This window comes from Talaromyces marneffei, chromosome 1 (genome assembly GCF_009556855.1).
Source record: "Talaromyces marneffei chromosome 1, complete sequence".
Classification (NCBI taxonomy): Eukaryota; Fungi; Ascomycota; class Eurotiomycetes; order Eurotiales; family Trichocomaceae; genus Talaromyces; species Talaromyces marneffei.
Genome location: NC_072348.1, coordinates 391,573 through 417,304, shown reverse-complemented (window position 1 = coordinate 417,304; position 25,732 = coordinate 391,573). Strand labels below are relative to the sequence as shown.

The window sequence follows — 25,732 nt, the reverse complement described above, 5'->3', positions numbered from 1 at the left end:
TTTTTTTTTTGTATATACTCGCGCCAGTTTTATCTGGCATCAGTTCATATTTAATAAGCAATGGCCTGATATTTGAAGCCTGAGTCACCACTTCTCTCTCCCAGCATCAACTTCAGTCTACTCACACGATCAAACTCGCAATGTGTACGATATACCCTCGAAAATGGTTATGTACATTGTCCCCCCAACTCGACCCCATCGGTCTCTAATCGGTCAACCCATCATCGGCATGGGCTCATTGTCCTCTTACTCAACATCCTATACGCCCTCATCATCCTCTTCACCTGCGTCCGGAAGCAGCGGCAGCAGCAACAACAGCAACAGAAGCCGAAGAACTAAATCCTCGAATACATACTACTCTTCTACTGGACTCGCGTCGTCGAATGCTAGTTTCTCAAGATACCCACCATGTCCGCCTGCCTACGAGAATCGGCGTCTTCGTCGCCGCGATGCGTTTGGGATTGGTGAAGCAGCGGCGTTGACGACGCGGATGACTCCAATAGCGACGACGACGACGACATCGAGTCGCAGAAAGCTTGAGATGCCTATTGAGCGGATTCCAGCTCTTGTGAGAGACGGGAGACGGTCACGATATGGTAACTATTACCACATTGACGAGGAACTGGACGATCTCTACGAGGGGCGATACCCATACCCGAGGGGGGTGCAAGAGAGGAGGGACTATAGGTACAGCAGACGGCATGGAGAGAATCGCCTGAGATCTTTCAGTGAACATGCAAGAAGTTCAGGGCGACAGGAGTTGATTGATTTGATGGGGTACGCTTATGACGATGACGAGGACATTTCGTCGTGGACGAGATATTGCAGGACTTGCCGATGACCCCGGGTAGAGGGTTGAAATGAGGTACGCACTTCAGGTCCAAGACAAGTCAGGAATATTGAAAGGGGCGACCCTCTCTCTCCAGGTCCGGGTGTACCCGAAATCGACCCTGGCCTTTGAAACTGATGTTCCAAGATTGTTTGATGGATCGAAGTTGAGTGGGCTAGAAACAGCATTTCCGCTCTTCCTTTGATATCTCAAACATAGAATGATGCCCCACGGACGGATTCCATTTCCGGTCGTTGTCAATTTCTATGTGGAGAGATACCGGCCATACCTAGGTACTCGGACTGTGTACCGATATTGATCTCTTATGTACGTACATTAGCAATATGATTTGAATATAGAGATATAAAGCCTGTATTATGATTATCAAATAAAATGAATGGATCACCATCATGCATTTCAGACCTGTAAAATAACTCACGTTTCGAGACATCTTGACCCACGGCCACGTAGTCGCACACGAGCTGTAACTATCAGATCCCCAGAGCTCCCGAGGCCGAGTTGACCGAGATCTGTTTGGGGTAACAGATTCGAAGCTGCTATTGGTCCGACCCATCAATAAGTTATAACCATCAGGCCTGCGAGTGCTTGGGAGCATTTGCATGACAGCGGTCACACGAAATGCAGACCCTTTTTCTAGAATCAAGAGCGACAAGGATCTAGGATGATATACGCCTGGCTTATGCATCTTATCGATTTGTTGTTGTTGACGTACAGATACGGTCGGCCCTGTAGTGCTACGTATGTAGTAGTCCAACGCCAGTTCAGCCACGGACACTTTTCACGCTCTGATTGCTGGACCAAGTGCCTATCGAGTCGTTGGAACCCCGCATCTCGGCCGTACGTAGTACTACGCACATAGTCCGTCGTCGCTCGTGCCCTGTAGCAAGAAAAGCCACACCAGCTGTCATTCCAAATGTCATGCATCTCGAATAGAATTTCCTTGGGCATCGAGCAGGGCTGGACTCAGATTAAGCTTACCTCAGCTGAACTTGCGCTGGCTGCACGGATTATTCGAGGATGTTTCCGCGCATGATGCGATGAGCGCGCTGCCTTAGTCTGGATGCACGTGGAGTGAGCGACGACGGATTTGATTTTCAGCTGTCAACGCCAAACGTACCCTGCTATTCATATTCATGCGATGGACACGACTACAATTGTTTGAGTCTAGTGATCGATGTCGTTTGGAACCGAGCGTTTCAGATTCTGCACGTACGACTCCTCGTTATGTCATGATGCATGCCGCCGTTTTCAGCAACTCATGCTCATACTCATACGTACTACAGAGTACGTAGTATGAGTCGATAGACTCGATGCGCAGTGCATACTGTGTACGGACTAGACGCAATCTTGAGAGATTTATGCTTAATGGCTACGATAAGCGACCGATTTTTGATCCGTCCGATAGTTAAAGATAAGCGATTCGATTAGACTCTGCTTGGGCCGCCGCTACGGAGCATCGCCAAAGCTTCTCGAGCATCAAAGGATTCGACCACGCTGTCCATCCGAGACAATGCAGACTTCAACGGGCGGCAAATGCAACGCCAGCAACAATAAGAACACGACGGCAATGTGGTTGTGCTTAGTTACTCTGTACGCACGTAGGATGGACTACGGAGTATGAAGTCTGACTAGCGGCTTTGGTCGTGGCCCACTGGCGGGTGTCTTCAACTAGGCAGTTTCAGCGTGGCAGTTGTGAACGATATGGGAAGAGATAATCTCCGATATAGTCTGGAGCAGCCGTGCTAGCCCGCCACATAACCGCTCCCATAATAGCCGCGTTATGTAAAAGCACGGAGGGTGTTAGTTAGTTAACTAGTTAACTAGTTATGTTAAGTTGTTAAGTTAACTATTGATGATAAAGACTATATAGTCGATGAAGGTGGACGGTGAAGGCTCAAACGTGGAAGCGTCGTGGCGGGGGGGGGGGGGCGTGTATCGCAATACGGGCTAGGCGATTTACGGACTAGGACGACCAGACCACGGGCTGTGATTGGCTGGCCGGCTGATTAGACTCTAGACTCTTTGCGGTGCCCCATTGCGCGGGAACCCGGGGGTGCCTTCCTCCTTCAGCTTCGATTAATGTCCAGATTGCTATCGCCGCCCGATCGCATCCACACTACGTAGTATTAGTATTAGTATTAGGATTAGGATCCGTAGCACGTTGTAGTACGTTGTCTTTTGATGTGAATCTGGATCCTGAGACAGGCCTCCCTGCAACTGCTGGCTGGGACGAAGCTTGGCCCGGTTGATGCATGAATGCTTACCTTCCTTACCTTACACCTTACACCTTACACTAACTACAGCGCACAGGCACCTATCCTATCTATCTTAGACTGCGGTGGCTAACCAAGTGGACTCGGCAGAGGCCCATGGTTCGTCGTGTCAGACTCTACCCCTGCAGCAACGCACCCGCAATCTACTACATACGTACAGAGCAGCCCACTCGTAGCCCCTGGTCTAGAAAGACAGCAAGACACACCACCGCATGGCCTGCCTCGTTGCAGATAAACTACCACCGCCAAGTTACACCGGACTATTAGTATTCCGTGGACAATTCTGCTTCAAGCGAGTGTGTCTGATCTGACGGGGAGCCCGTCGTCTTCTTTCGTTTTATCATGCTTCTTCTTCAATCAGCCTCTATTTTTGCTTGCTGAATTGAATTCCACACACCTCCCTTCCCCTCCCCGATCGATCGACTTTTCTTCCGCAGGCGAATACCGAGACTGGATATGATGGCGAAACACTCTTTTTAGACATGAAGTTCCCGCAGTCCTTCTGCTTCACACGCTCGATGCGAACACAGGTAGCGCAACTAGCTACACCATAGTCCACATTCGTACGCTGCAGCTTCACGCATTCGTTTTCCGTCGAGCTTCCTTGAAACCTTCCTTGAAACATCACGAACACGCTTTAGACTTGTACGCTACATACTTTTTTTTTTTTTTTTTTTAATAACAACACTCGTTTCTATGAAATAATTTGCAAAACGAAATATGGTGGCTTTCTAGTTCAGATCGACGTCTCCTTTCACATTTTCGGTCACCTTATTTGGTCACGGAGGTTGGGGTGCTGAACTACAAGCGGGATACACCGCGGGAATATGGAGACGACACTACCAAAGTCTATTCAGAGTGGAGGAGAAACAGGGTTAATAGCCACGCCGGATCAACACATAACTGCACTTCCAACCCGCACTTTTCGGGAATCGCATCCATCGTTGAACGGTTCCCAAGCGAGGACCACGTATGGCAGAGTACTATCGCACCACCCGCAAACTTCATTCTCTTCGCACTTATCGCAGGACCCCTTCTCGCACCGACGTCGTGGCAGTACTTTGAAAGTCGTCATGAGGAAACTATTTGGTATGAAGCGACACAGCAATTTAGACGGCGAGGAAGAGAGTGTGAGCCCGGCGACTGTGAGGCATCATCATCATCATCATCATCATCATCAACCGTTGGCTACACCAACGGGACCAAATCGAATACTGTTTGAGACAGCACGCCAATCAGACTCGAGCAGTAGAGGATCGGTATCAAAACGCAAACAGTCTCTTCCGGCCAGCCACATCTCCTCTGTGTCATCGGATCATGTCTTGGCGGCAGCTCAAGATAATAGGATTGAGGTTCCAACTCACACCCTCAGACGAAGGGCAACTTTGCCAAGTCTCATTCTCACCGAGGATGTTGATACCAAGGGATCGATCTATTCGGATCTCTCTCCTACGAGTACGCGGCCCGTAAGCGTGGTCATAGAGAGCCACGAGGACCGTGAGCACCAGGATGACCACGACGACTCAAAATCACAGCGTAGTTTGAGAGCACACCGTCGGTCCAGAAGTGCGGATGCCCTAAGAGATCTTGTGCGACATCACCGGATGTCCCCAATACAATGGCGGCGACGCAGCGACGAAATCAAATTCTGGAGAACGAGCGTCCTCGAAATGGACGAGGGCGAGGGCGAAGGCGAGGGTGAGGACGAGGACGATGGGGAAGTTCAAGCCAGTGATAACAGTCAATACAAACCGAGGATAGACTCACTGCCGGAGTATCAGAAAGCAAAGAGTGCCAACGATGATAGTCTCCCCTTGCAGGACGTCTCTACGTCAGCACCATTCCAAATTGAAAGTCTGATAGCCAGCATGGCCGACCCCGATGCAACCGTCGAACAACGGCTAACGACGATCGAAGTCAAACTCATGGACCTGGAATTTGCCATCTCCAAAATTCAAGGCACCGATAACAACGTCTTCTCCAAGCCTCCCCCAGCGAGCTCCCCAGAACCAAGGAACGCCTCTTTGTCCCCAAACTCAGCCTCAAGATCTACTACCAACGACACATCATCAATCATCAGCGATGCCACATCCCAAAGCTCCGCCTCCTTTGGCGGCGGCGAAGACCGCCCCATTAGCACCGCAACTCTACGCCCCAGCATGATCTACTCCCCACAACCACCACCATGGCAAAACAATTCCTGGTCCTCCATGAACCTCAACGGCATTTCAATCGAGCAATACAGCGCTCTCGTCACTCTAGTCCGTCGCGAACAGACCGCCCGGAAAGCACTCGAAACCCAAGTGGCGCAATTACAAGAGGAGATGCAACAAATTCGACGCTCATCGGGCCTACCTGCTTCGCCTCCAGGGACGTTGTATCCTATCCCGAGCCCGGACTCGGATGATGGCAAGTTTCGACGAAAACGACACACAGCCTCGTCGAGAAAGGATTCGAGCACGAGTGGTGATACCAGGGTTTCCGAGTCGAGGACGACGCGGGACAGTTCCAAGTATCGACTTACCAGAGAAAGGCACGACTCGAACATGATCTAGGTACCTGATACATTGGTGATACCTATCTTTACAGCCATCTCCCCTTATTTCATTGATTTTTCTCTTGTGGCATCATAAAATGCCGTTTGATATATGCTAGTTTCTTGATACCACCAGCAGTTGCTTGCTTTTGATGCAAAAAGACTACTCATCCAATTTTTCCTTTCTCTTTTTGTCTTGGGGCTTTTTAGAAGTGTTCAAAAGCCGTTTATTCTCTTTTCTTCTTCTTCTTCTTCTTCTTCTTCTTCTCACCTGTTACCCTTTTTGAGAGATGTCGATGCCCCCTCCAGTTTGCTAACAGGTTAGCTAAATACCAGAGTGGGCTGGGAATGTTGATGTTGATGTGATGCGATGTGATGACGGCTGCTGCTAGCTGAGGGCTAGCTGGCAAACACCAGTTGGGGGATAGTATTGGGATGGGGAGATGAAACAAACTACTTAGAAAGAAGAGTTGTTAGACATGGATAATTCCAATAAAGATCAACATCCACCATCACACTAACCAAGGGTGACTAGCACTTTCATCCTCTGGTCTTCTAGATGTCACATGTCCGAACCCTAAATCCGGTCAACGTTTGCCTAATTAGGAAATACTCCAGGCTCGAACCTATTTAGGCAGTCTTTGTGTCATAGCCCTAATCTGACTCCAATCCGACTCCAATCATGCAAAGAATGAATATACCGAAAAAACACAACAAAACAAAACAATCTAATGAAGTTCCCAAAAGTGACAAAGTCTACACCTTGACGACAACACATCTCTCACTTACTACTGCCCATTGGCGTGTGTAAAAGGGAGACCATTTTCGACCTCCCGTCATCCTGAAACCAAAGTTCCATCGCCCATTCGCTCAGATCATCTCCATCCATTTTCAGATCTTGAAGACGTGGATTCGACTTGTATCGAAGAATTTGGGAAGTCGAATGTCTCAACTGGTGCAATATCCACCTGTTGATGAAATAATACATGCTAAAACCCTTGGAGTCCGCCGGCTCGAAGAAAGTGTTATTTTCATCTAGCTCGGAGAGCCATAATAGGTCTCTTTCCCGGGGAAGAGATTCTCTGATATCCATATCTAATTCTGTTTCGACTCGCTCTTGCACATTTTCGGCGAGAAGTAGGCCTTCTTTCTCGCACTGTTCTCGTATTGATGCCGCTGCATCCATCTTTTCTGAAATCATTTGCTCCAATTCAAGACGTTGTGACTCGTAGTTGTCCAGGAAATATTGGGATCCCTCGTCAAGGGACATGTTTACTAGCGCAAATGAAGCTTCTCGTCCGGTTGTCTCAGCATACTCAAGCGAAAGCTCGCCTAACCGTTCCTGATACATCCGGATCTCCCCTATTTCAGAGAAGTATTTTCTGACTAAAGGATGCATTTCAATCGGAGAGTCAGCCGTACCTACAGTATCCGAATCGTCTTCGGTCATTGCCCACATATCCTGAGCTTGTTGATAGGAGCCGCTTCTACTGAACTTGAAATGTGGCTCAGCAGCAAGGCTTCTCAGGGAAAAGCTTTGCAATAATTCTGCCACATGTGATTGTCTTTGCTGTAATGAGTTTTCTTCCTCCTCTAGATGACGCTGAAAGCTCTGGTACTCGTTTTCGCGCAGCAAGTAGTCGTCGGAATACTGATTGATAGTTTCAAGAGAGCGTAGCTGTACTCTTATAGCATCCGTATTCGTGTGTTCTAATGGCACACTGCTCAGCATCGATTTTATCCCTTGCAAACTGTCTGACCACTGGAATATTTGAGCGGTTCTTCTCTTATCGAGATCGGAGCGCATTTCGGATAGTTGGACTCGCATCCCGGAGACTTTTTGTTGCTCTCTGATTAAAATTTGGATTTCCTCCGATATTCTTCTAGGCGTATCTGGATGTGCGAATTCATTATTTGGCAGACCGTCTTGTCGAAAGAGTGGAATTTGAGGTCCGTTACTGTTGGCGAGTCCTTCGCTGCTTTCCACGGCTGTTTCTTTCATGTCGGAGTCGATCGAGTCAAGTATAGCCATTTGTCCAACATTAGCCAAGAGCTCCCGTTCTGACGAGGTTGACATGTCGATATCGAGCCTAATTATCACTTGCCCATTATCTAACGACAGGGGCGACATTGGCTCTATCGGTTTCAACGGCTTTCTGGAGTCCGAGGGTTGATCTGTATGCTGATCATCTGAACAATGCGATGCAAGTTGTAAGCTGTCGGCTCTTCTTTTTTGCCTTATCGAAGCATATGAACATTGCTCTGGACGACGCCTCTTCTGAAAGTCGAGAGACATGCTGTGGCACCTTCGTAACATATTGTGCCGTTTCTTTTGCTTGACATCAACTTGATATTCCTCCTCGTTTTCCTGGTGATAGTGTGCTAGACAATCAATTAGAACATTTTAGCGATGGTGTGTGCATAACTGCTGCATGAAATAGCATTGGTCCAGCGCATGACCGAGAAAAGAAAAGAAAAACAAGAATGGTCAGTCATAGCTTCCAACCCGATAAGGCAGGCAAAGAGAAATAAATTACCGGCGAAGTCAGCTGATCAGCGTGTTACGGTCACAATTCCAGCCCGAATTAAATGGCCATCGTGGTGGCTTCCTCAGCGCATTGGCGCACGCAAATAACGAATACACCCACGCCCCTTCCCAATCAGGAAGGGGCTGGCGTTCCAATGCACTCCATATCTCATCCTTCTCCTCACCACAACCCGATTGTTCCGAGTCCTATCCCCCCTCCCTTCCCAATCATGCGCCCTATCACAATCCCTGCAATGCTTCTGCCCGTCATGTCGTCCGGATGCGAGATGACACCACCTGCTACATACTCGCAGTGCGATAGCTGCATCTCTACTCGTCCAAGTATCTCCAACAGCAATTAGTGGATATCGTACAGCTCGGCGCCTTCTACGAAGAAAATGATTGGCCGATTCCCAGCATTCGCTCTTCGATATCAGGCATCAAGGCGGGTGAGTAAAGCAGAAGCATATAAGATGGTGTCTTGGTGTCCTTCAATTGAGCCTCATCCCCGTCGTCTGGGAATATATGAACAAGGAAATGATGTATCATCAAGAATGGGGCTTCTTGTCTGGTAGGTACATCTGTGGAGCATGCAAATGTGCTGCCAATACAGGTCTGGCTGTCATACACATCGGGGTTTGGTATATGCATATACATGTTACCGATATCGAAGTCTTATGGGCATTGTTACCTGATCTTAAGCAGCGGAATTTGTTACCTAGGTACATTGGTAGCGGTTGAATATGGCTCACCAGGGCCACCACTATGGTATTATTTCATTCTCTTACCTACCAAAGCATACACAGGTATCCTTGTTAATGAAGAAGACATCGACATAACTAACCACTACGTACTCATAGGCTATCCATATTACCCCAATCAACAGTCATACAGATATGGCTTCATGCCCGGAAATGGCGATTAGTATGTACCAAAGACCTTACAGGCCAATTGGAATCAAGCTGATTTGACTAGCAATAATCCTGAACCTCAGCCATCTGAAAGCCCAGAACCAGGCACTGACAGGGAGCCATGGGGTAACAGATCCTCAAATGGTATGAGTGAGACACACTTTGATGGCATGGTGCCTTCGCAACAGTTGTCGCCAACGGCTGATTTCAATGACCGATTCTGGTATCAACAGAGTAACCCTCTAGCCAACCAGTACTTGACACCAGAGGCAACTCCACGAAGTCATTCCGGTCGCATACAGCAGCGCCGTTACTCCCTGGATAGAGGCCTCGAGAGAAGTAAGTAGCGCAGCAATAATCATCATGCATAGTTTGATAACTTAGTGTCAACATAGAATGGAAGCGAATGTCAAGGGATTATTTCACGCCAGGCAGGGTGAGTACGCTTCCTCACCCCCGGACAATCTCTCTTCGAAGCTAATTTTTTTTTTTTTTTTTTAGATTTTTCTTATGCGCTGGATTGAAAATGCAGGGCAAACCGATGGAACAAGGAGTGGAAACAGTGAGATCATCACGGATGGACACGGCAACAGCTACTTCTGTACTCCACGTCGCATGATTGTACTTTCGACTATTCCGGGCAGCAACAGTTCCACCTGTGTGTAAGTAGCATGCCCAATTTTGAACCTTCATCCTCTCTTTTGACGGAAGCTGATCAGCAAATATTTGGCAATTCAGAGGCATATACACCTATGGTGGGCAAGGATTAGCGAAACATGGTATCCATGTCGAAAGCCACGCGGTCCTGTATGATGAAGCAGGAGTAGGACCGCAGATGTCCCGTGGAGAGCCAGCAGTCGAGCGGACGCCTCTGGCTGTCACCCTTAATTCATCCTCGGAGAGACTTGATTATATGTCTCGTGCAAATTTCGGAGACTTACATACAGTTCAGCACAACGTTAAAATCTGCCATATCGGCAAGATTTCTGCCGACTCCATGCCCACATTTCACGCTTATGTGAACGAAAGATTTACTGCTATCCTTAAGTGAAGCCAGCATTGCATGATATCTGATATCACCATAGTCAGGTTAAGACCACAATGGATGGTCCTGATCTGGAGTCATCCATTGGTTTTTATGCATCAAGATCTTCATTCCACGGCCATTTCTCCTTCTCTTGAAACAACGATTTCGAGTACGACGATACGATATTCCAAGCTCTTGATTAGTGATTTGTTTATGTTCTGATTTGATGATTTGAGCGATTGTGTCGGAACGTATTTAACCAACAGAACGACTTTGCAAAGGCAAAGACTCAGGAATACGACAGGTTGACTGATACCAGATACGATATGTATTTCAATTCATTTCTTAGTTTTTCCCCCCCCAAGTTTTGATTTGTACACAGAATGAATGACACCAGAGTATGAAAGTGGTTGAATTGAATACTACAGAATAGTTAACTAAGTTATGTTGTTGATGTTCAGGTGTTTTGATAAGTAGAAAGAAGTGGGTCGTAGGCGGTGAAGCGGAAAATGTGGCGGGCCGGATAAGTTCTCTAAGCTTCAAAAATATTTTCCTTCTTATCAAAACGAAAACATCGGCAGCTATTACTGCTTCCAGCAATAGCAACGACTCAGCTCAAAATAAGCAAAAATGAAGCGCAAGCTGGATGCCAACGACGTCCCGTCGACAGACGTCGCAGAAGGAGAAAATGAGACGAAAACCACATTCGAAAGTCTTGCTCTTGATCCGCGGATACGGCAAGCGCTGGTGAAGGAAAACTTCTCAAAACCGACTTTGGTTCAGTCCAAGGCTATTCCTTTGGCTCTTGAAGGAAAAGATATACTAGGTATGTTGCCAACGTGTTAATTAGAATTTTGACTTTTGGTTGCTAACTTTACGTGATCAGCGAGGGCTAAGACGGGGTCGGGTAAAACGGCGGCATATGTTCTTCCTGTGCTGCAATCTATATTGCAAAGGAAATCGGTGCGTGATAACCTGCGTGGAGTTTTGCTTTTTTTTTGGGACAGCAACTGACGGATTGTGTATTCTAGAATGACCCCTCATTGAAAGCAACCTCTGCTCTCATCCTAGTCCCCACTAGGGAACTTTCAGAGCAAGTCCAACGAGTCATCGTGTCCTTCTCCTCATTCTGTGGAAAAGATATTCGCCCCGTCAACTTGACCCAAAAAGTATCCGACTCGGTTCAACGTGCGATGCTCGCCGATGTCCCCGACATTGTCATCTCCACCCCGGCACGAGTGGTCTCTAACGTGAATAACTCGGCTTTGTCTCTGGACCATCTTACGCAATTGGTTATTGATGAGGCTGATTTGGTACTGTCATATGGATACGAAGATGACATCAACGCTTTGGCTAAAGCGGTCCCACGAGGAGTTCAGACATTCTTGATGAGCGCAACTCTTACATCTGAAGTCGACACATTGAAGGGCTTATTCTGTCGCAACCCTGTGATTCTCAAATTGACTGAAACCGAAGATGAAGGCGGCGGTATTAGTCAATTCGCCGTGCGTTGCGCCGAAGACGAAAAGTTCCTTCTTACATACGTCATTTTCAAACTACAGCTTGTCAAGGGTAAATGCATCATCTTTGTTGGGGATATTGATCGTTGCTACCGTCTCAAGCTGTTTTTGGAACAGTTTGGTATTAAGAGCTGTGTCCTCAACTCGGAGCTTCCGGCCAATTCGCGTATTCATGTCGTTCAAGAGTTCAACAAGGGTGTATATGACATTATTATTGCTGCGGATGATCAAGAAGTTCTCGGCACAAAAAAGATTAAAAAGACATCCGCAATCAAGAATGCCGATAACAACGAGAATGATGAGGATGCTGAGGCTGAACTCGAAGAATCCAGCGACGAGGAGGCCCAACCAGCCGAAAACGCACAATCCAAAAGCAACAAAAAGCAGAAACTATCCGGCAAACAAAAAGACTATGGTATCTCTCGCGGCATCGACTTCCAGAACGTTGCCTGCGTCCTAAACTTCGATCTCCCCACAACATCCAAATCCTACACCCACCGTATCGGCCGTACAGGCCGCGCCGGCAAAACAGGCATGGCCCTCTCCTTCGTCGTGCCCAAGGAAGAGTATGGCAAACACAAACCCACCAGCTACCCAACAGCCAAACACGATGAAGCCGTTCTCGCCAAAATCATAAAACGCCAGTCCAAACTCGGCCATGAAGTGAAGCCCTACCATTTCGAAATGAAACAAGTGGAATCCTTCCGATACCGTATGACCGATGCCCTACGCGCGGTTACCCGACTCGCAATCCAAGAAGCGCGCGCTCGCGAAATCAGACAGGAACTCATCAAATCCGAGAAACTGCGTCGCCACTTCGAGGAAAACCCTGACGAACTACGCCATTTGAGACATGATGGCGAAATCCGCGCGGTTCGGATTCAGCCACATCTCAAACATGTGCCTGATTATCTGATGCCGTCAAAGGGGAAACAGGGCCTTATGAAGGAGGATTCGCAGCGACATGGTGTGGGAATTGGAAAAACGAGCGAGAATCGGATTCGCAAGGCGAGGGAGAGGAATAGAGCGAAGGGGAGACGTGGGGTTGCCGGTAAAAAGTCTGATCCGCTCAAGACGTTTAATGCCAAGGGGAGGAAGAAGTAGATTATTGAAAGTCTAGCGTATAAAAGTATTTAGATCATTAATTGTATATAGGAAATGGAACTGGTGTTCATGCATTTTTGTTTACAGTAGCTGGATATCTTCACAGTCCTCCTCCTTCATGCATCTATTTTGTCCAATACCTGCTCTAGGACCTTTCGTTCCTCAGCTCCCTCCCCGCCAAAGGAGAAATGTATCCATTTCCCTCCAGCTTCGTGACGGACACGATGGATATGCTTCTCAACTCGACGAGCTTTTCGTAGAGTCTCTTCGTATGCTTTCCATTCATTGACTCGACGCTGCTTTTCGCGCGCAATCGCGGCGCCCCGCAGGTCTTCCTCCGTAAGCACGGAGGTCAGGTCGTCGTCTAGATTTCTCACTTGTCCGGGTTGCTGCTGAGATGCTGGCGAGTGTCTGGATACTGCGAGTGGAATGAACGAAGCAGTCAAGTCGCTCTCATCTACCGTTTTCGACGGTATCCAGCCAGGACCGAGGCCAATCCACTCGATATCTCGCCATGATCCGTTCCATGCCGACGATAACGTCTGGAATGGCTCATCATCATGCAGCGTACGTCCGTCCCAACTAAGAGCTCCAAACCATTCGCCGCATCCTTCTAGGTCCAGCCATTTGAGACAATATGTCGCACGAGAGAGCCTGCGTAGGATATTGACGGCTTCAACCCAGTTGTTTTCATCAACACTGTATGTATCTGTTCCACCGGCAGCAAATGATATGGATCTCATAGTTTGATGCGTAACGCGCTCATTGATGAGGTTTGGAGTTAGTGTGGGAAGTGGCCAATGAGCGAGAGACAGGTGAGTGATCGTAGAAATGTGAGAGAGTAAAATAAGAAGCGAACCCCAACTAGCTGCTGTACGCTTGGGGTGAGCAAGCGACAAGTACCTCAGATTTGGGAACCGGAGAATTCGAGATGGAGATTTGAATAGGCGTGAATGAGGCGATGATAATGAATGCGCCTCGGCTTCATCGGCGTCTATTGAATCCTCACTATCATCCCATGATGCGGGAACATTGTCTTCGCTCTCTATAATCGGCGCACTTTTCTCTTTGCGAGGAAGCAAGAGTTGCTTGCTCAAGACCTTCATATTAATCCAGTTTCCAACGGCGCCACTCAAATCCAAGCGAGTTACATATCCGACTTCGCTATCAGACGCTTCTGGCGGGGCGAAAAGACAGTTGAGAGTATTTGCCGGGGACGCTAAATCAGATCTCGACATCTGAGTAGCAATATAGCTCAACAAGAGTAACTTAAGACGGCTCGGAATTTCCATGAGAAACTCATTGTCATACTCCAAGTGCCATGTCCAGTTAATCGCCATCGACTTCATCACAGCATGTTGCAAACTATCCTTTGGCGGAAACTTCACCCCGGGGAGTCTCTCAAGGCGGTAAAGTACTTGATCATAGCCAACCGAGACGCCTTGATGCCCACCGGATGTATTGTTTGCCGGTGCCTGAGTCTGTACCCAACTAGACGGTGGTGGAGGGCCGGGGGTTCTACGAAAGAACCGTCCGCCTACGGGCCGCACATTTGAGCGAGGTCGTGGTGGCGGAGTCTCTGGAACATCAAGAATGTTCCTAAGAGATGGATGGAGTGTGCGTTGCGTTACGGTCCGAGAGGTATTCGAGGAGCCATCGTTAGGAGAAGTGGCCTGGGTCCGACGAAGGTGCTGAATCAGGTCATTTACCGACTGGTTCTCAACCGCTGATGACCGTGAGGTGCTGCCATACTGTCGCTTGGAGGTTGAGGATTCTAACGATGGATGAACAGTACTAGCGGGTTTGATGGACGGGAACTTGCTGTGTTTTTTTGGCATGAAGGACAACAAGTCGTATAATGGACTTGTGGAGGGAAGAAGATGCTCGTCTGAAAGAAAAGGCTGAGTTGAGTAGGGACCGGCTCTTACAAATTCCGCCGCCACCTTCCAGATTGGGTTACTTCGCGATATGGCATCACCGCATGGCATAAAGAAACAATCATATTATCTACAGGTCTCGTATTTGTAGCAACAGGACCAAAGTCTATATTATACATTTTCCCTCAAGTGTCCCGCACCCAAGACTCATCGTTCATTTTTCCTTCTCTCTCCGGACCTTCTAGCGCCCAAGTTTCCGCGAGGCTTGCCTTGGGATCTTCATCCGAAAGGCCTCTTGAACGTCTCAATTCGATCACAAGCTCGCGAACCTTTTTGGTGCACTCTTTTCGCAACTCCACGGCTTCCTCTCCGTACATCAGCTCCTCATTCAAGACACCAAGCGGTAACTGTGCCACTGATGCATTTCGTTTTGCTGCCTTTTCCTTCAATTGTTGCCATCGCCGTCGCAGGTCTCCAAATACAGCTTCCGTGTCGGCCTTGTCACCAAATGTAATGCTAACACGCTTGAAAGCACGAGGCAGAAAGCGAGGGAATCCGCGATCTTCATGCATGACTTCGTCTGTGCCTTCTATCCAGATCGGAACCACATCAGGACATTCGGATGACTCCAGGATGAGCCGGGAAACGCCCCATTTGAAGTACCGCATGACTTTCTTCGGAGACTGGTGTATCATTCCCTCTGGAAATATATGGACCCACGAATACGAATTGCAAGCGTATGACGAAGGCGCGATAATCGAATCCTCGCCGGTGGTAGTGTATGCGGTAGGAAGGTCGGAAAATGGATCGACGCAGACGTTCTGCAGACTCCAGCGCTGGCGCTCAACATTCGCGAAATGAGGGTCAGCGGGAAACGGTCCTTTGGACAACAGCCGTATGCCCTGCGTCATTGTAGATTGGAATAAACCGCCGTGGGGTGAGTATGCTAGTCGGTGTGTTGGTAGAACCTGTCCTAGGGTAAAGAAGGCGGCCCCAGCACTTCAAACCAGTCAGCGCAACGCCCCCGACAGGTCTGTGACTCCAGGTCTTACCGCGTAGCCCAACAGATATCATGACTTCCAAACCCCCATCGCCGATTATAAGAAGGAAGGTTGAAATGATATTTAAAAGGCAAAGCTCCCCACATCAAAGGATCATCCATACTAATCTCAAGATCAGTGACATGTTGCACAGAGTCGATTGTATAGCATTGTCGCACGTACGTACACGCTAATATGATTGGATACTGTTTGAAAGTCGGCAATTAGTCTTCTAGTCATTGCGAGAACAGCCTCTAAACCAACCTGTAATCAACCCTCGCGTCCTCTTGGAAGGATCTCGGCGCGAATCGAGCAATTCCGTAAACTGTTCCAGCCCATTGACTTCCAATTTACTCAGTCCCAGTAAAAAGCCCCTACACAGGGCGCCAATCTCGAACATGGTCATCGACGAGCAGGCCCTCCACCAGGCAGAGGGCCGTTCGGTTGTGGCTCCTAAAGACATGATGGTATAACTGGCTGGCGCCCAGTTCAAAGAAAAATCAAAACATTGAGAGGGAAGAAACAATCGAACAAACTCGAAGAGGGAGAGAAGTGAAAAAAAGGAGCGACTGTGATTCAATTAAAGGAAGTAAATAAAAGTTGACATGACTTGGGGAATCTTTGAACTGGCCACTGACGATTGGAGCCCGTGACTCGTGGATGCGTGCACGGACCACCATTCGTCCTCCGCGGCTTCTTGAGTTTCTTTTGATGTTCCGAGACTTCACGATCCTCTAAAAGCTGTCGTCTCTTCAGCTCCCAGTCCATTCAAGATGTTTAAAGCTACATCCCCTCTTTTAGGAGGTCTGCTATGGTATTCCACCCTTAGTGTCTCGGCAATTCATCCCAGAAGCTGTCTACAAGTGAAACAGTAGCTAACCAAAACTTTTTTTCCACCTCTACAGGAAAATCCCATGGCGCCTCTCCAGCCGACAAAAGTTCCGTCAACGCAAACGTCTCCGCTCAGTTGATAACGTTGTTGATACGATCGCCGCTGCCCTCGAGCGCAATGGACTTCCTCAAGTGAAAGCGGTGGAGCGATGGTATGCCGAAATGCCCCGGGAGGAGGAAATGTTGCCCAAGGATAAATACTCGATATACGACCGGAAGGAGAAGACATATCGAAAGGGTATTCACAGTAAGTCCTAACCTCCGAATCATTGCTCTAGAACGAGCGAATTGTGCGAGAACAATGTTGTCTAATATAGGTGTTTGTTGTAGAATTGCCCAAGTGGACGAGAGTCAGCCAACGTATCAACCCTCCTGGTTTCTAAACTTGCGACAACATCCGAATTATCTCGAATCATGCCTACCAGCCATTTATCATACTGATTGTCTCCCAATGGATTCAGGTCAAGAAAGCGCCTGCAGCGCTTCGCGGATCGAATACCCCCCTTTTTGTTTTGGACGGTACGCCAGACCTCGATTACAATTGTACTCAAACACACTACTGTATATTACGTGGCTTTGATGAATTACCATCCATCCAGCTGCATCGATGTCACTTTTAAGCATTTTCTAGTTGGAATTGTCTCGGGGCGTTGAATGTTATATTAAGGGACAGGTTAGCAAAAAGGAAATTTATGCCAGGCTGCTTTTTTTGCCAACAATTTTATTCATCTTTTGATCGGCACTTACTATCAACTAAATAGACAAAATGATATCTAACGGTTCTTCCATGCACAAGTAAGAATATTGGGGGCTGCCACAGGACAAACAGATAATCATGAACAAACAATCTCGGCATGATTGCGCCAAAACTCTCTTTCTGAACTTGCAAATACATCCATTCGTTTCTTTCGAACATCAGCGGGATCATCATTGATTCCACCAACCACCTGCCACTCCTCAAGTTTTGCCCATCTACCAATTCCACCGTACCAATTCGCGGTTTTCTGCCTGCTCGGCATCTCAAATCCCTGTGGTGGTCGTCGAAGTATCCAATTCGCCGGGTCAATGACTGTGTCTGTGACATCTTCTGCCGAGCTCATGAAAATCTCAACAGAGCGCACTCCTGTCATATCGTGATGTCGGCGTTCTCTATTGATTGCAGCTCTCCAAGACTCAATGGATTTGGCGCGCACTCTCCTGTGGCTAACTGCAGTCGAACTTTTCCGTTGATCGATCTGCTCATAGTCATCTGCTCGAACGTCGCATTGTGCGTACTGTCGCATGTATTCGACTGACGCACCGCAAGGATTGGTGTAAACGAGCCTCTTCCCATTGTTGATCCAGTTCTTTGGCAGTACTGGAAACCTGAACCCACGTTGACCCGGTTGACACTCATTGGCCAACCACTCCAGATGCCTGTCTACTGTGTCTACAAAGCGCCATTCGACGTCTAAGGCCTCCGACTGTTTATTGCTTAGACAAATCCGTGACAAGCATCTATGTGGCTTGAGGTGGTTCTGTTCGGAGATCGAATGCATATTGTCTCCGGGATCTGACGCACTTGTGTGGACGAGTTGCGAGTTTGTCGGCGCGAAACTCAGCAGTGGCAATGTCTCAGGCAATAATATTTCGCAGGAGTCTGTCTGTTGGCTGGAGCCGCTGCTGCTATGAAGTCTAAGCAATGGACTGCCAGGCCGGCCTAAGATCCCAGCCTGGTGAGGCAAAATTGATTGCAGGCTGCCCATTTCCAATCTCGTTGCCCATTCTTGGAGATATCTTAATTGTCGAGTTTGGCGAATCATAGAGCTAGTAATGGGTTTGCCCATTGATATCTGTGATTCGAGGGAGGTTTGTCCTCCAAGTCTTCTCTGAAACGCACTAGCGACTCTTGGGGTAAGCAAACCAGGATGATTGTCGATAGATACCACCGGATTGGTTGGTTTGAGGCACAAGGGGTATGTAAGGTATGCGGATGAAGACCGATGTGGTAGATGATAGGTGCTGGCAGCAGTGGGAGCTCGGGTGACGGGACTGACAACAATATGTTGTGACTTCCGACGTATTATCGAAGCTCGCCTCAAACGTGCTCTTACTGAACCCAATTTTCTTTTACAACGGGTCTGGTCTCCCCCATGATCTGAATCCCACCATATTTTGTTGTAGTCGTCACTGTCTTCCCACGAAAACCAGTCCTTGAAGTTCGAATACAGACCTTTCCACTTCTGTTTTCGGATGTCATAACGGTCCTGGGGAATCCAGCCATACCACGTTTTGATGTATCGCGTCTCAGCCAGCTTTCGCTCGCTTAGGATTCTTCCTAATGTGAACTGACGAAACAACGATCCAAGCTTCCAGACCAAAAAGCCCAAACCAAACGCAGCGGATGTGCCAAGGAAGATATACACGAGAACTCGAAGACGACCTAGCTGATTGACTGCTGCGGCGGTTGCTGTCTTGACCGAAGGAGGAGGGGGTGGAGATGTAAAACGTGATTCTGGTAAGGGGAGTGGTGCCATAATTTAAATGCACCTAATTCTATAAGGGTTTCTCCATAATGATAGAGGTGATAATTGTCGAATGCTAGATGAGACAGAATCACGAGTGGTTCTGTCTTCCAAAGGTTTTAACCCTCAGGAAGACGGACATCAGGAAGGAACCACCCAATCGGATTGACAACGGCTGCTGCTTCCTCACATCAACCACTTCAGAAGACATGATAATAAAACTAATCATCGACACAGACGAGAGTGTGAGCATCCACATCAAGGATCGCATTTCATATATTTCTCAGTCTCTCCTGTAAGAGGAGACGACAGCTATGTCACACAGGCTAGCGTTCACACTCTTTGCCAGTGAAAAATATGCCCATGGAGACCCCACTCTTCAGATGAAAACGAACACCATCAGAATGCTCAATCTGGTCCAAACACTAGTCATATATGAGTCAATGCGAGGTCTCTTCATCGTCATCTGATTTTGTGACATGTTAATTCTATCAGTCAAACGAATTGCAATGCTCCAATCCTCAGGAGTTGCTGAGTTCAGGTCGGCTCACAACTTCTGTTGAAGAAAACTATTGGATATCAAGCACTATGATTCATAAGTCTCATTAGGTGAGAGTTTGAGATTTGCAATGGCTTTCAGTTATTGTTAGCCAAACAGTGACTAACTGATTGATCACTTAGGACGGCCGAATAGATCGATGACAGATATTGCCCAGGATACTCATCTCCGTTGCATTCTTGGAAAGTCATAGAATTTCTAGCATATGTGCGTACATGCAACTATACAGTTGCTCTAACAATTGCAGTCACACAGATGACTGACACAGTATAATCGATCATTAGAAGTATAAAAGCGTGGATCATACCTCCAATGACTTTTCTCTTTACCATACACCATTACTTCGAGTTCAATTCTGCTGAGACTACTATTTCCTAGAAATCCAACATGACTAGTGAGCAAGGCCTTCAAGTGCCAGGCATAGTAATCAGTGAGCCAGGTTCTGAATTGCCGCCCATAGAGGAAGCTGGTTGGTTCTTTTCAGTCGCTCCTCCAGCGAGATGCAACGTGGGCCCTCTTCCATATCCTCTCATTTTCAAGGGTCCCATACCCACAGGTGGGCTTTCGGCCGATCAGAAGACCTGGGAGGGCAGGACTACTCTATATCGACTCTCTGATACGGAGGGTTGGAAAGAAGTGAAGGTCTTCTCGAGGACAGAAGATGGGCTCGGGCCTTTGGCGACTCAAAGGGTGGTTGTTGGGGAAATATACATGGAAGAGCCAGGCTTATACAAGATTGAATTTCTGGTCTCTTTACACGACGAAACACAGGGAAAGGTTATACGACGTGTGAGGGCCAGATCAGCTCCCTTCAATGTAGAGGCAGGTTATAATAATGCCAGTATTCGACGAAGTAAGAAGACAATCAATTCCAATTACAGGGTTATGCTAATACCTTCAATATAGCTCTTCGAGAAGATCGAGAAGTGGCAAAAATTCTACAGAGGATTCCACAACTTGAGGATAACTTTGTTGGTTATCTGGACGCCCCCGGGGTCGGTTTATTACAGCTAGCCACCCTAGCTCGCTCGAACGAACCATGAGATTGATGACTCTCTTTTATCACCTCCTTTTTTTATTACTTGTCCAGCCTTTCTCTCCCAGACACCGTACAATGGACCAGCTGTTGATTTTCAAGATTGTTTCTCTCAGTCTGGTGAACCAGGCGTACCACCTCCTCTTACTCCTCTGGATTTAATTTCTTATCTGTTCATTGTTTTTTATGCCATGTGTCTTTAAGTTTAGGCTGGAACTAGAAAGTAACTATAGATTATTTAATTACTAATATAGGCTGATTCCCATGGGGTCCTTCATTAGATCTTTATGATCAATCTTAATCATATATATATCGAAGCATCACCAAATGATAGATGCTCTATTAGACTACCAGGAAAGTTACAGACATTTTAAAATAGTCAAGTTCATCCGACTCTCGACCAATAGTCGATATAAGAACAAGGATTACACATAGGAGAGATTACTTATCTTAGGTCTGTTTGGTGTTAGCCCTAACCTCGGAAAGTGAACATTGTGACTAAGGAAGGACAAAGCCTTTCGTAGTGCTCTTTAAATTTCAAGATCTAGGTAATAATATTAGGTTTTAGGCTGATTCAGAGATGCCATTAATTTGCTGGGTGCTTTTCATCCATAGATAAAATGGGATCAATGCCGTACCTATAATGGAATAGAACTCGCAGTCGTGTTGCTGAAAAGGGAAATTTGTACATTCATTATCATCTCATGCCTTTTTCCCCTTCGGTCATTTGAGAGACACGCAGATAGATAGAGATCCATGGATACAATAGCACAAATTCGCAACGCTAACAAGCTTACTTGTAACTGTTGCCGTACCGCGCTCGCAAATGATCTTCCACTTTTACTGGCTCGTACAGTGGTTTCTGACCCGGCTTTAGACAAGTCGGAATACATTCGATCGTCTGGTCGAGAAGCCCTTCGTTGAAGAAAGCCACGCTGTATCGATTCTGGTTGCTCACGGGGGATATTACTCTGTGAAGCGTAGATGTATAATGATTATTCGTCCAACGCTCTTTATACATCTCAGACGGATTAGCAGAGCAAAACAAAATAAGAGTTAGTTGTAGCGTGGGCGATATCTAACCTAGCATATCTCCGATATTCACGACAAACGCACCCTCGACCGGCTCGACTGCGTGCCAAGTTTCAGTAGGTCGGTAGAAAACCTCTAGTCCGCCAACTTCACAATCGAGTCAGAGTGGGAAGCGACAAATTTAATACCTGGGGGAAGAGGGGGGGGGGGGCGTACTTTTATCTTGAAGCAGCAGAGTCAGCGCCCCAAAGTCGGTATGCGCGCCTATTCCCCTGGAATTTTTGGACATATCCACGGTTGTCGGCGGGTATCTATGCGCTCGACACATTGTGATAGCTGGGTTCTGTCAGCAACGATGCAGTCCAGGCTGGGTCCTGTTCTGTTTTCAGGTATTTTTCATGTTCACGTACAATCCTTGCTACCAACAAAGTCATCGAAATACTTCTCATCTAAACCCAAACCCAAAGCTATCAGGCGGAACATGGTCTTGCTCAAAATTTGCATCTCGCCAAAGTACTCCATCATCCTCGCTCTTAGACCTTCAACATCCATCTCTGCCGGCCATTGATTTGGACCTTGAAGAAACCTAGCGCCCTCCGCTGGCTTCTCGGGCCCAATCATAAACCCTTCCTTGGAATCTATAAAATCCTTTTCTAATCTCTGTTCACCAACGGTTTCAAAGCCTCGAAGCGCCAGAGAGTTACTTCTGTGTAGGGCGAGTTTATTCTCAACAGGGAGAGCAAAGAACTTGGCGAGCCGCTCAAGCATACCCGACATTAATTCTTGAGAAACACCATGGCCCGTGATTTGCAAGAAACCAGGGGACTGGGCGGCAGACGAAATTGAGGAGGCGATGCACGCCGTTGCGGCTTTGTCACCGGCTAGGTACCCCGAGATATCAATGACTGGGATGTTGATCGCCATCGCCGAAGAAGAGGTCAAATGGTATGTCTATATGGCTCGTGGTGCTGTCATACAACATTTGAATTTGTCCAGCTGTACCCGCGCACAATCACCTTCTACGACACAGCTCAACAAACTGGATTCTGAAACCAAGTGCCATGTAGCAATTTTTTTGGAGTGGGGTGTTTATCTTCTGGTAGCAACGCAACTACCGTAGAGGTCTTATCGACCTATCGAACCCAAAGCGTCGGAACTGTTGCCGATACCTACCGCTGCGGTAAGTGACTTAACCCTAATTCAGCGTCCAGGGCCCAACCTTTCTATTTGTCCGTCAGGTCTATCTCCAGCAAAATTAAGCAACTATAACCAGTGTGATCATTTGAATACATAATCCGAAACGGCTGGTACAAACATCGGCCTACGAGAACATGGGCATATACCCAACTACCTAACTATGTATATAACCATATGCGTGCGGATTACTCCGCAATCAATTCCCCACAAGATAGCTTGAGACGGCGGACTAAGGCCGAATGTCTCTCTTATCTCGCGAGAGAGGAAGATACGACTATTTACACTTGTCTGATTAGCTGGCACTGATCCACTGATAGGTAGTATACACTATCTATGCTTGCCCGGTTGGCTGGTACTGATCCACTGATAGCTGCTCTTGTATAATACTGCTTAGTACAATGCAGGTACTTCTATGCAGATTGTGCCGGTCCTTGTGGACTAAGGTCCGGCTGGCAATAGAGCTCTTACGATAAAAATCACCCGATATATTCGAATTTTCGCGTGGTTCTCGTTTCACTCCACTCTCGCCCGCTGGTTCTTGACCAAGGGAAATCGTTCATGCCTAAGTGATAAATCACCATGATACGTCGCAGAGTCCAGGACAAGGTTGCCGCAGCAAAAGCTGAGGCAGAGCGCAAATGCACTGTAGAAGGCTGGGTTTTGCCCAAGCAAGAATCCAGTTGGGCTCCCGCAGGGACATGGAGCAACGCTGATCTTGATGTTACTCCCCCCGACCGTCGCACATGGACCAGTTGGACAATCCTGGGCTACTGGATCAGTGACGTGATTAGTATTCAAAGCTGGGAAACGGGGAGTAGCATCCTCGCAGTCGGATTATCATGGTGAGCATCCTTCTTAACCGCGTATCATGTGCGAGTCGCTTCTTTCAACCCAAAGACTCAATATGGCTAATAGAGTAAACAAGGCGCGAGGCAATTTTCAGCATCGTCTTCGGTTCCACCGTCATGGCTGTGCCCATGACACTGCATGGCTATGCAGGCTCTATGACTCACGTCCCTTTCGCTGTTCTTGCGCGAAGTGCCTTTGGCTTTCATTTCGCCAAGTTCCCCGTGATCGTGCGCCTCATCACTTGCTTCTTCTGGCACGCCATAACCAACTACCTTGGAATAGGAGCCACGACGCAAGTGATACGTGCGATATGGCCGTCCTATCGGAACATCCCTAATCATCTCCCTGCATCCGCCAACATCACCACTCAGGAGATGATATCATATTTCATTCTTTGGACTATCCAGTTCCCCTTGTTGACAATTCCGCCGTACAAGATGAAGTGGCTTTTCATGATCAAGTCGGTTATGATTATAGCTACCATCCTAGGCATGGTGATCTGGGTCTGTACCCAAGTCAATGGTTCCGGCAATATTTGGGATCAGCAAGCAACTGTTTCGGGCTCGCAGAAGGCCTGGATGACGATGTGGGCGCTCAACAGCTGCACTGCGAGTTGGTAAGATTTCTCTTTTTATTTTTATTTTTTGGATCGGAAGCTCTGTTCGCTAACTATAAGTACGCAAGGTCCACGGTTGGGGTGAATATCCCGGACTTTACTCGCTATATTGGTTCACCAAAGACATCACTGTCCCAGGGATTGTGGTTCCCTCTGATCTGCAGCTGGGTTGCTGTTATTGGTATTGTGGTGACGTCCGCTTCGATCACGCTCTATGGAAAGACCCTATGGGATCCCATCTCCATTGTAGACACCTGGGACGGCCCTGCTGGAAGAGCCGCCGCTTTCTTCGCAGGTCTCAGCTGGGCTCTGGCGCAAATCTGTGTCAACATCTCGGCCACTGTCATCAGCGGAGCCAATGACATGACAAGCCTGTGGCCCAAATACATCAATATCAGACGCGGTGCGATTATCCTCACGGTGCTGGGTGGCTGGGCCTTGGTTCCGTGGAAAATATACAACTCTGCATCATCTCTGCTCAACTTTATGAATTCATTGGGAATCTTCCTCGCTCCGATTATGGTAGGTCAAATGCTTCTTTCACCCTGCGCATGTCATGTCCATTCAAGGCCAAAACGGCGCATATACGCATTTAATGTTCTGCTTTTTTTTTTCTCTAACGTCAAAGTAATTAGGGCATCCAAATTGCCGACTTCTACGTCGTCAAGCGTCAAGCAATCGATATCCCGTCCCTTTACCAGCCTCATGGTCGATACGCCTATTGGCATGGAATTAATTGGCGTGCACTTGCTGCAATGGCAGTAGCCGTCGGGCCTACTCTTCCGGGACTGATCAACGCCGTCAACCCCAACATTGACATTGGAGGTGGCGTATACATTACAAATATTAACTGGTATTATGGATTCCTCAGCTCTTTTGGTATTTATTCGGTGCTGAGCCTGCTGTTCCCCGCTCATGAGTCGCTCGTTCCGCGGATGGTGCTTGCATCTGAGGAATATATCGAAAATGGAGAGGATTCGCTGCAGGCAGAGAATAAGGAGGAGATGGAGAGGAAGAGGGAAAAGGGTTTATAAAATGGTCGGTTTGCGTATAGTTACTGCCAGATAGCACATTGCGTTTGATTTTTGTCGTGCTTGATGGCAGCTTAGCGAGACTGGATCATAGAACATCTTTACTAGTACAATCTTAATTATACGATCTAGGTATCAATATTTATTGTTAATACCTCAGTACGTGATGCCGAAGAGTGATGTATACGGATCACATGCATGAACCCTTGGATTCCTCCTGGTACATACCTAGACAGAATGAACTTCTTTACAGCATAGAGGTAGGTAGTTGCATACTTTAAAGGTGGCAAGATGCATTCAGGCAATACTACTATGTAGAAACATATGAAAAATGACCTAGCAGCATGATGAC

General features: G+C 47.5%; 12 protein-coding genes across 12 annotated transcripts; 7 read left to right on the top strand and 5 right to left on the bottom strand.

Moving 5' to 3' along the window:
- Positions 1 to 163: 163 nt before the first annotated feature.
- EYB26_000153 (uncharacterized protein) lies at positions 164 to 841 on the top strand (the record flags this gene model as incomplete). The annotated part of the gene is made up of 1 exon (XM_054259470.1): positions 164 to 841. The coding sequence occupies one exon, from the start codon at positions 164 to 166 to the stop codon at positions 839 to 841; it is 678 nt and encodes a 225-aa protein (XP_054115445.1).
- A 3,109-nt stretch (positions 842 to 3,950) lies between these two features.
- On the top strand, positions 3,951 to 5,678 carry EYB26_000152 (uncharacterized protein; the record flags this gene model as incomplete). Its single annotated transcript, XM_054259469.1, has 1 exon — positions 3,951 to 5,678. One exon carries the CDS (start codon positions 3,951 to 3,953, stop codon positions 5,676 to 5,678), a length of 1,728 nt encoding a protein of 575 aa, XP_054115444.1.
- Positions 5,679 to 5,886: 208 nt separating this feature from the next.
- Positions 5,887 to 7,736, bottom strand: EYB26_000151 (uncharacterized protein; the record flags this gene model as incomplete). Its single annotated transcript, XM_054259468.1, has 4 exons — positions 5,887 to 6,112; positions 6,182 to 6,236; positions 6,449 to 7,021; positions 7,082 to 7,736. 4 exons carry the CDS (start codon positions 7,734 to 7,736, stop codon positions 5,887 to 5,889), a joined length of 1,509 nt encoding a protein of 502 aa, XP_054115443.1.
- Positions 7,737 to 8,951: 1,215 nt separating this feature from the next.
- On the top strand, positions 8,952 to 10,148 carry EYB26_000150 (uncharacterized protein; the record flags this gene model as incomplete). Its single annotated transcript, XM_054259467.1, has 7 exons — positions 8,952 to 8,954; positions 9,047 to 9,110; positions 9,162 to 9,241; positions 9,331 to 9,436; positions 9,493 to 9,533; positions 9,599 to 9,759; positions 9,836 to 10,148. The coding sequence occupies 7 exons, from the start codon at positions 8,952 to 8,954 to the stop codon at positions 10,146 to 10,148; spliced, it is 768 nt and encodes a 255-aa protein (XP_054115442.1).
- Positions 10,149 to 10,754: 606 nt separating this feature from the next.
- EYB26_000149 (uncharacterized protein) lies at positions 10,755 to 12,748 on the top strand (the record flags this gene model as incomplete). The annotated part of the gene is made up of 3 exons (XM_054259466.1): positions 10,755 to 10,950; positions 11,011 to 11,087; positions 11,156 to 12,748. The coding sequence occupies 3 exons, from the start codon at positions 10,755 to 10,757 to the stop codon at positions 12,746 to 12,748; spliced, it is 1,866 nt and encodes a 621-aa protein (XP_054115441.1).
- Positions 12,749 to 12,864: 116 nt separating this feature from the next.
- Positions 12,865 to 14,586, bottom strand: EYB26_000148 (uncharacterized protein; the record flags this gene model as incomplete). Its single annotated transcript, XM_054259465.1, has 1 exon — positions 12,865 to 14,586. One exon carries the CDS (start codon positions 14,584 to 14,586, stop codon positions 12,865 to 12,867), a length of 1,722 nt encoding a protein of 573 aa, XP_054115440.1.
- Positions 14,587 to 14,810: 224 nt separating this feature from the next.
- Positions 14,811 to 16,128, bottom strand: EYB26_000147 (uncharacterized protein; the record flags this gene model as incomplete). The annotated part of the gene is made up of 4 exons (XM_054259464.1): positions 14,811 to 15,624; positions 15,678 to 15,788; positions 15,853 to 15,871; positions 15,930 to 16,128. The coding sequence occupies 4 exons, from the start codon at positions 16,126 to 16,128 to the stop codon at positions 14,811 to 14,813; spliced, it is 1,143 nt and encodes a 380-aa protein (XP_054115439.1).
- A 310-nt stretch (positions 16,129 to 16,438) lies between these two features.
- On the top strand, positions 16,439 to 16,939 carry EYB26_000146 (uncharacterized protein; the record flags this gene model as incomplete). The annotated part of the gene is made up of 3 exons (XM_054259463.1): positions 16,439 to 16,479; positions 16,571 to 16,803; positions 16,887 to 16,939. 3 exons carry the CDS (start codon positions 16,439 to 16,441, stop codon positions 16,937 to 16,939), a joined length of 327 nt encoding a protein of 108 aa, XP_054115438.1.
- Positions 16,940 to 17,389: 450 nt separating this feature from the next.
- On the bottom strand, positions 17,390 to 19,072 carry EYB26_000145 (uncharacterized protein; the record flags this gene model as incomplete). The annotated part of the gene is made up of 1 exon (XM_054259462.1): positions 17,390 to 19,072. One exon carries the CDS (start codon positions 19,070 to 19,072, stop codon positions 17,390 to 17,392), a length of 1,683 nt encoding a protein of 560 aa, XP_054115437.1.
- A 934-nt stretch (positions 19,073 to 20,006) lies between these two features.
- On the top strand, positions 20,007 to 20,662 carry EYB26_000144 (uncharacterized protein; the record flags this gene model as incomplete). Its single annotated transcript, XM_054259461.1, has 2 exons — positions 20,007 to 20,472; positions 20,526 to 20,662. The coding sequence occupies 2 exons, from the start codon at positions 20,007 to 20,009 to the stop codon at positions 20,660 to 20,662; spliced, it is 603 nt and encodes a 200-aa protein (XP_054115436.1).
- A 786-nt stretch (positions 20,663 to 21,448) lies between these two features.
- EYB26_000143 (uncharacterized protein) lies at positions 21,449 to 22,611 on the bottom strand (the record flags this gene model as incomplete). The annotated part of the gene is made up of 4 exons (XM_054259460.1): positions 21,449 to 21,666; positions 21,739 to 21,834; positions 21,904 to 22,023; positions 22,098 to 22,611. 4 exons carry the CDS (start codon positions 22,609 to 22,611, stop codon positions 21,449 to 21,451), a joined length of 948 nt encoding a protein of 315 aa, XP_054115435.1.
- An 852-nt stretch (positions 22,612 to 23,463) lies between these two features.
- On the top strand, positions 23,464 to 25,383 carry EYB26_000142 (uncharacterized protein; the record flags this gene model as incomplete). The annotated part of the gene is made up of 4 exons (XM_054259459.1): positions 23,464 to 23,726; positions 23,810 to 24,349; positions 24,418 to 24,871; positions 24,985 to 25,383. The coding sequence occupies 4 exons, from the start codon at positions 23,464 to 23,466 to the stop codon at positions 25,381 to 25,383; spliced, it is 1,656 nt and encodes a 551-aa protein (XP_054115434.1).
- Between the last annotated feature and the right edge of the window lie 349 nt (positions 25,384 to 25,732).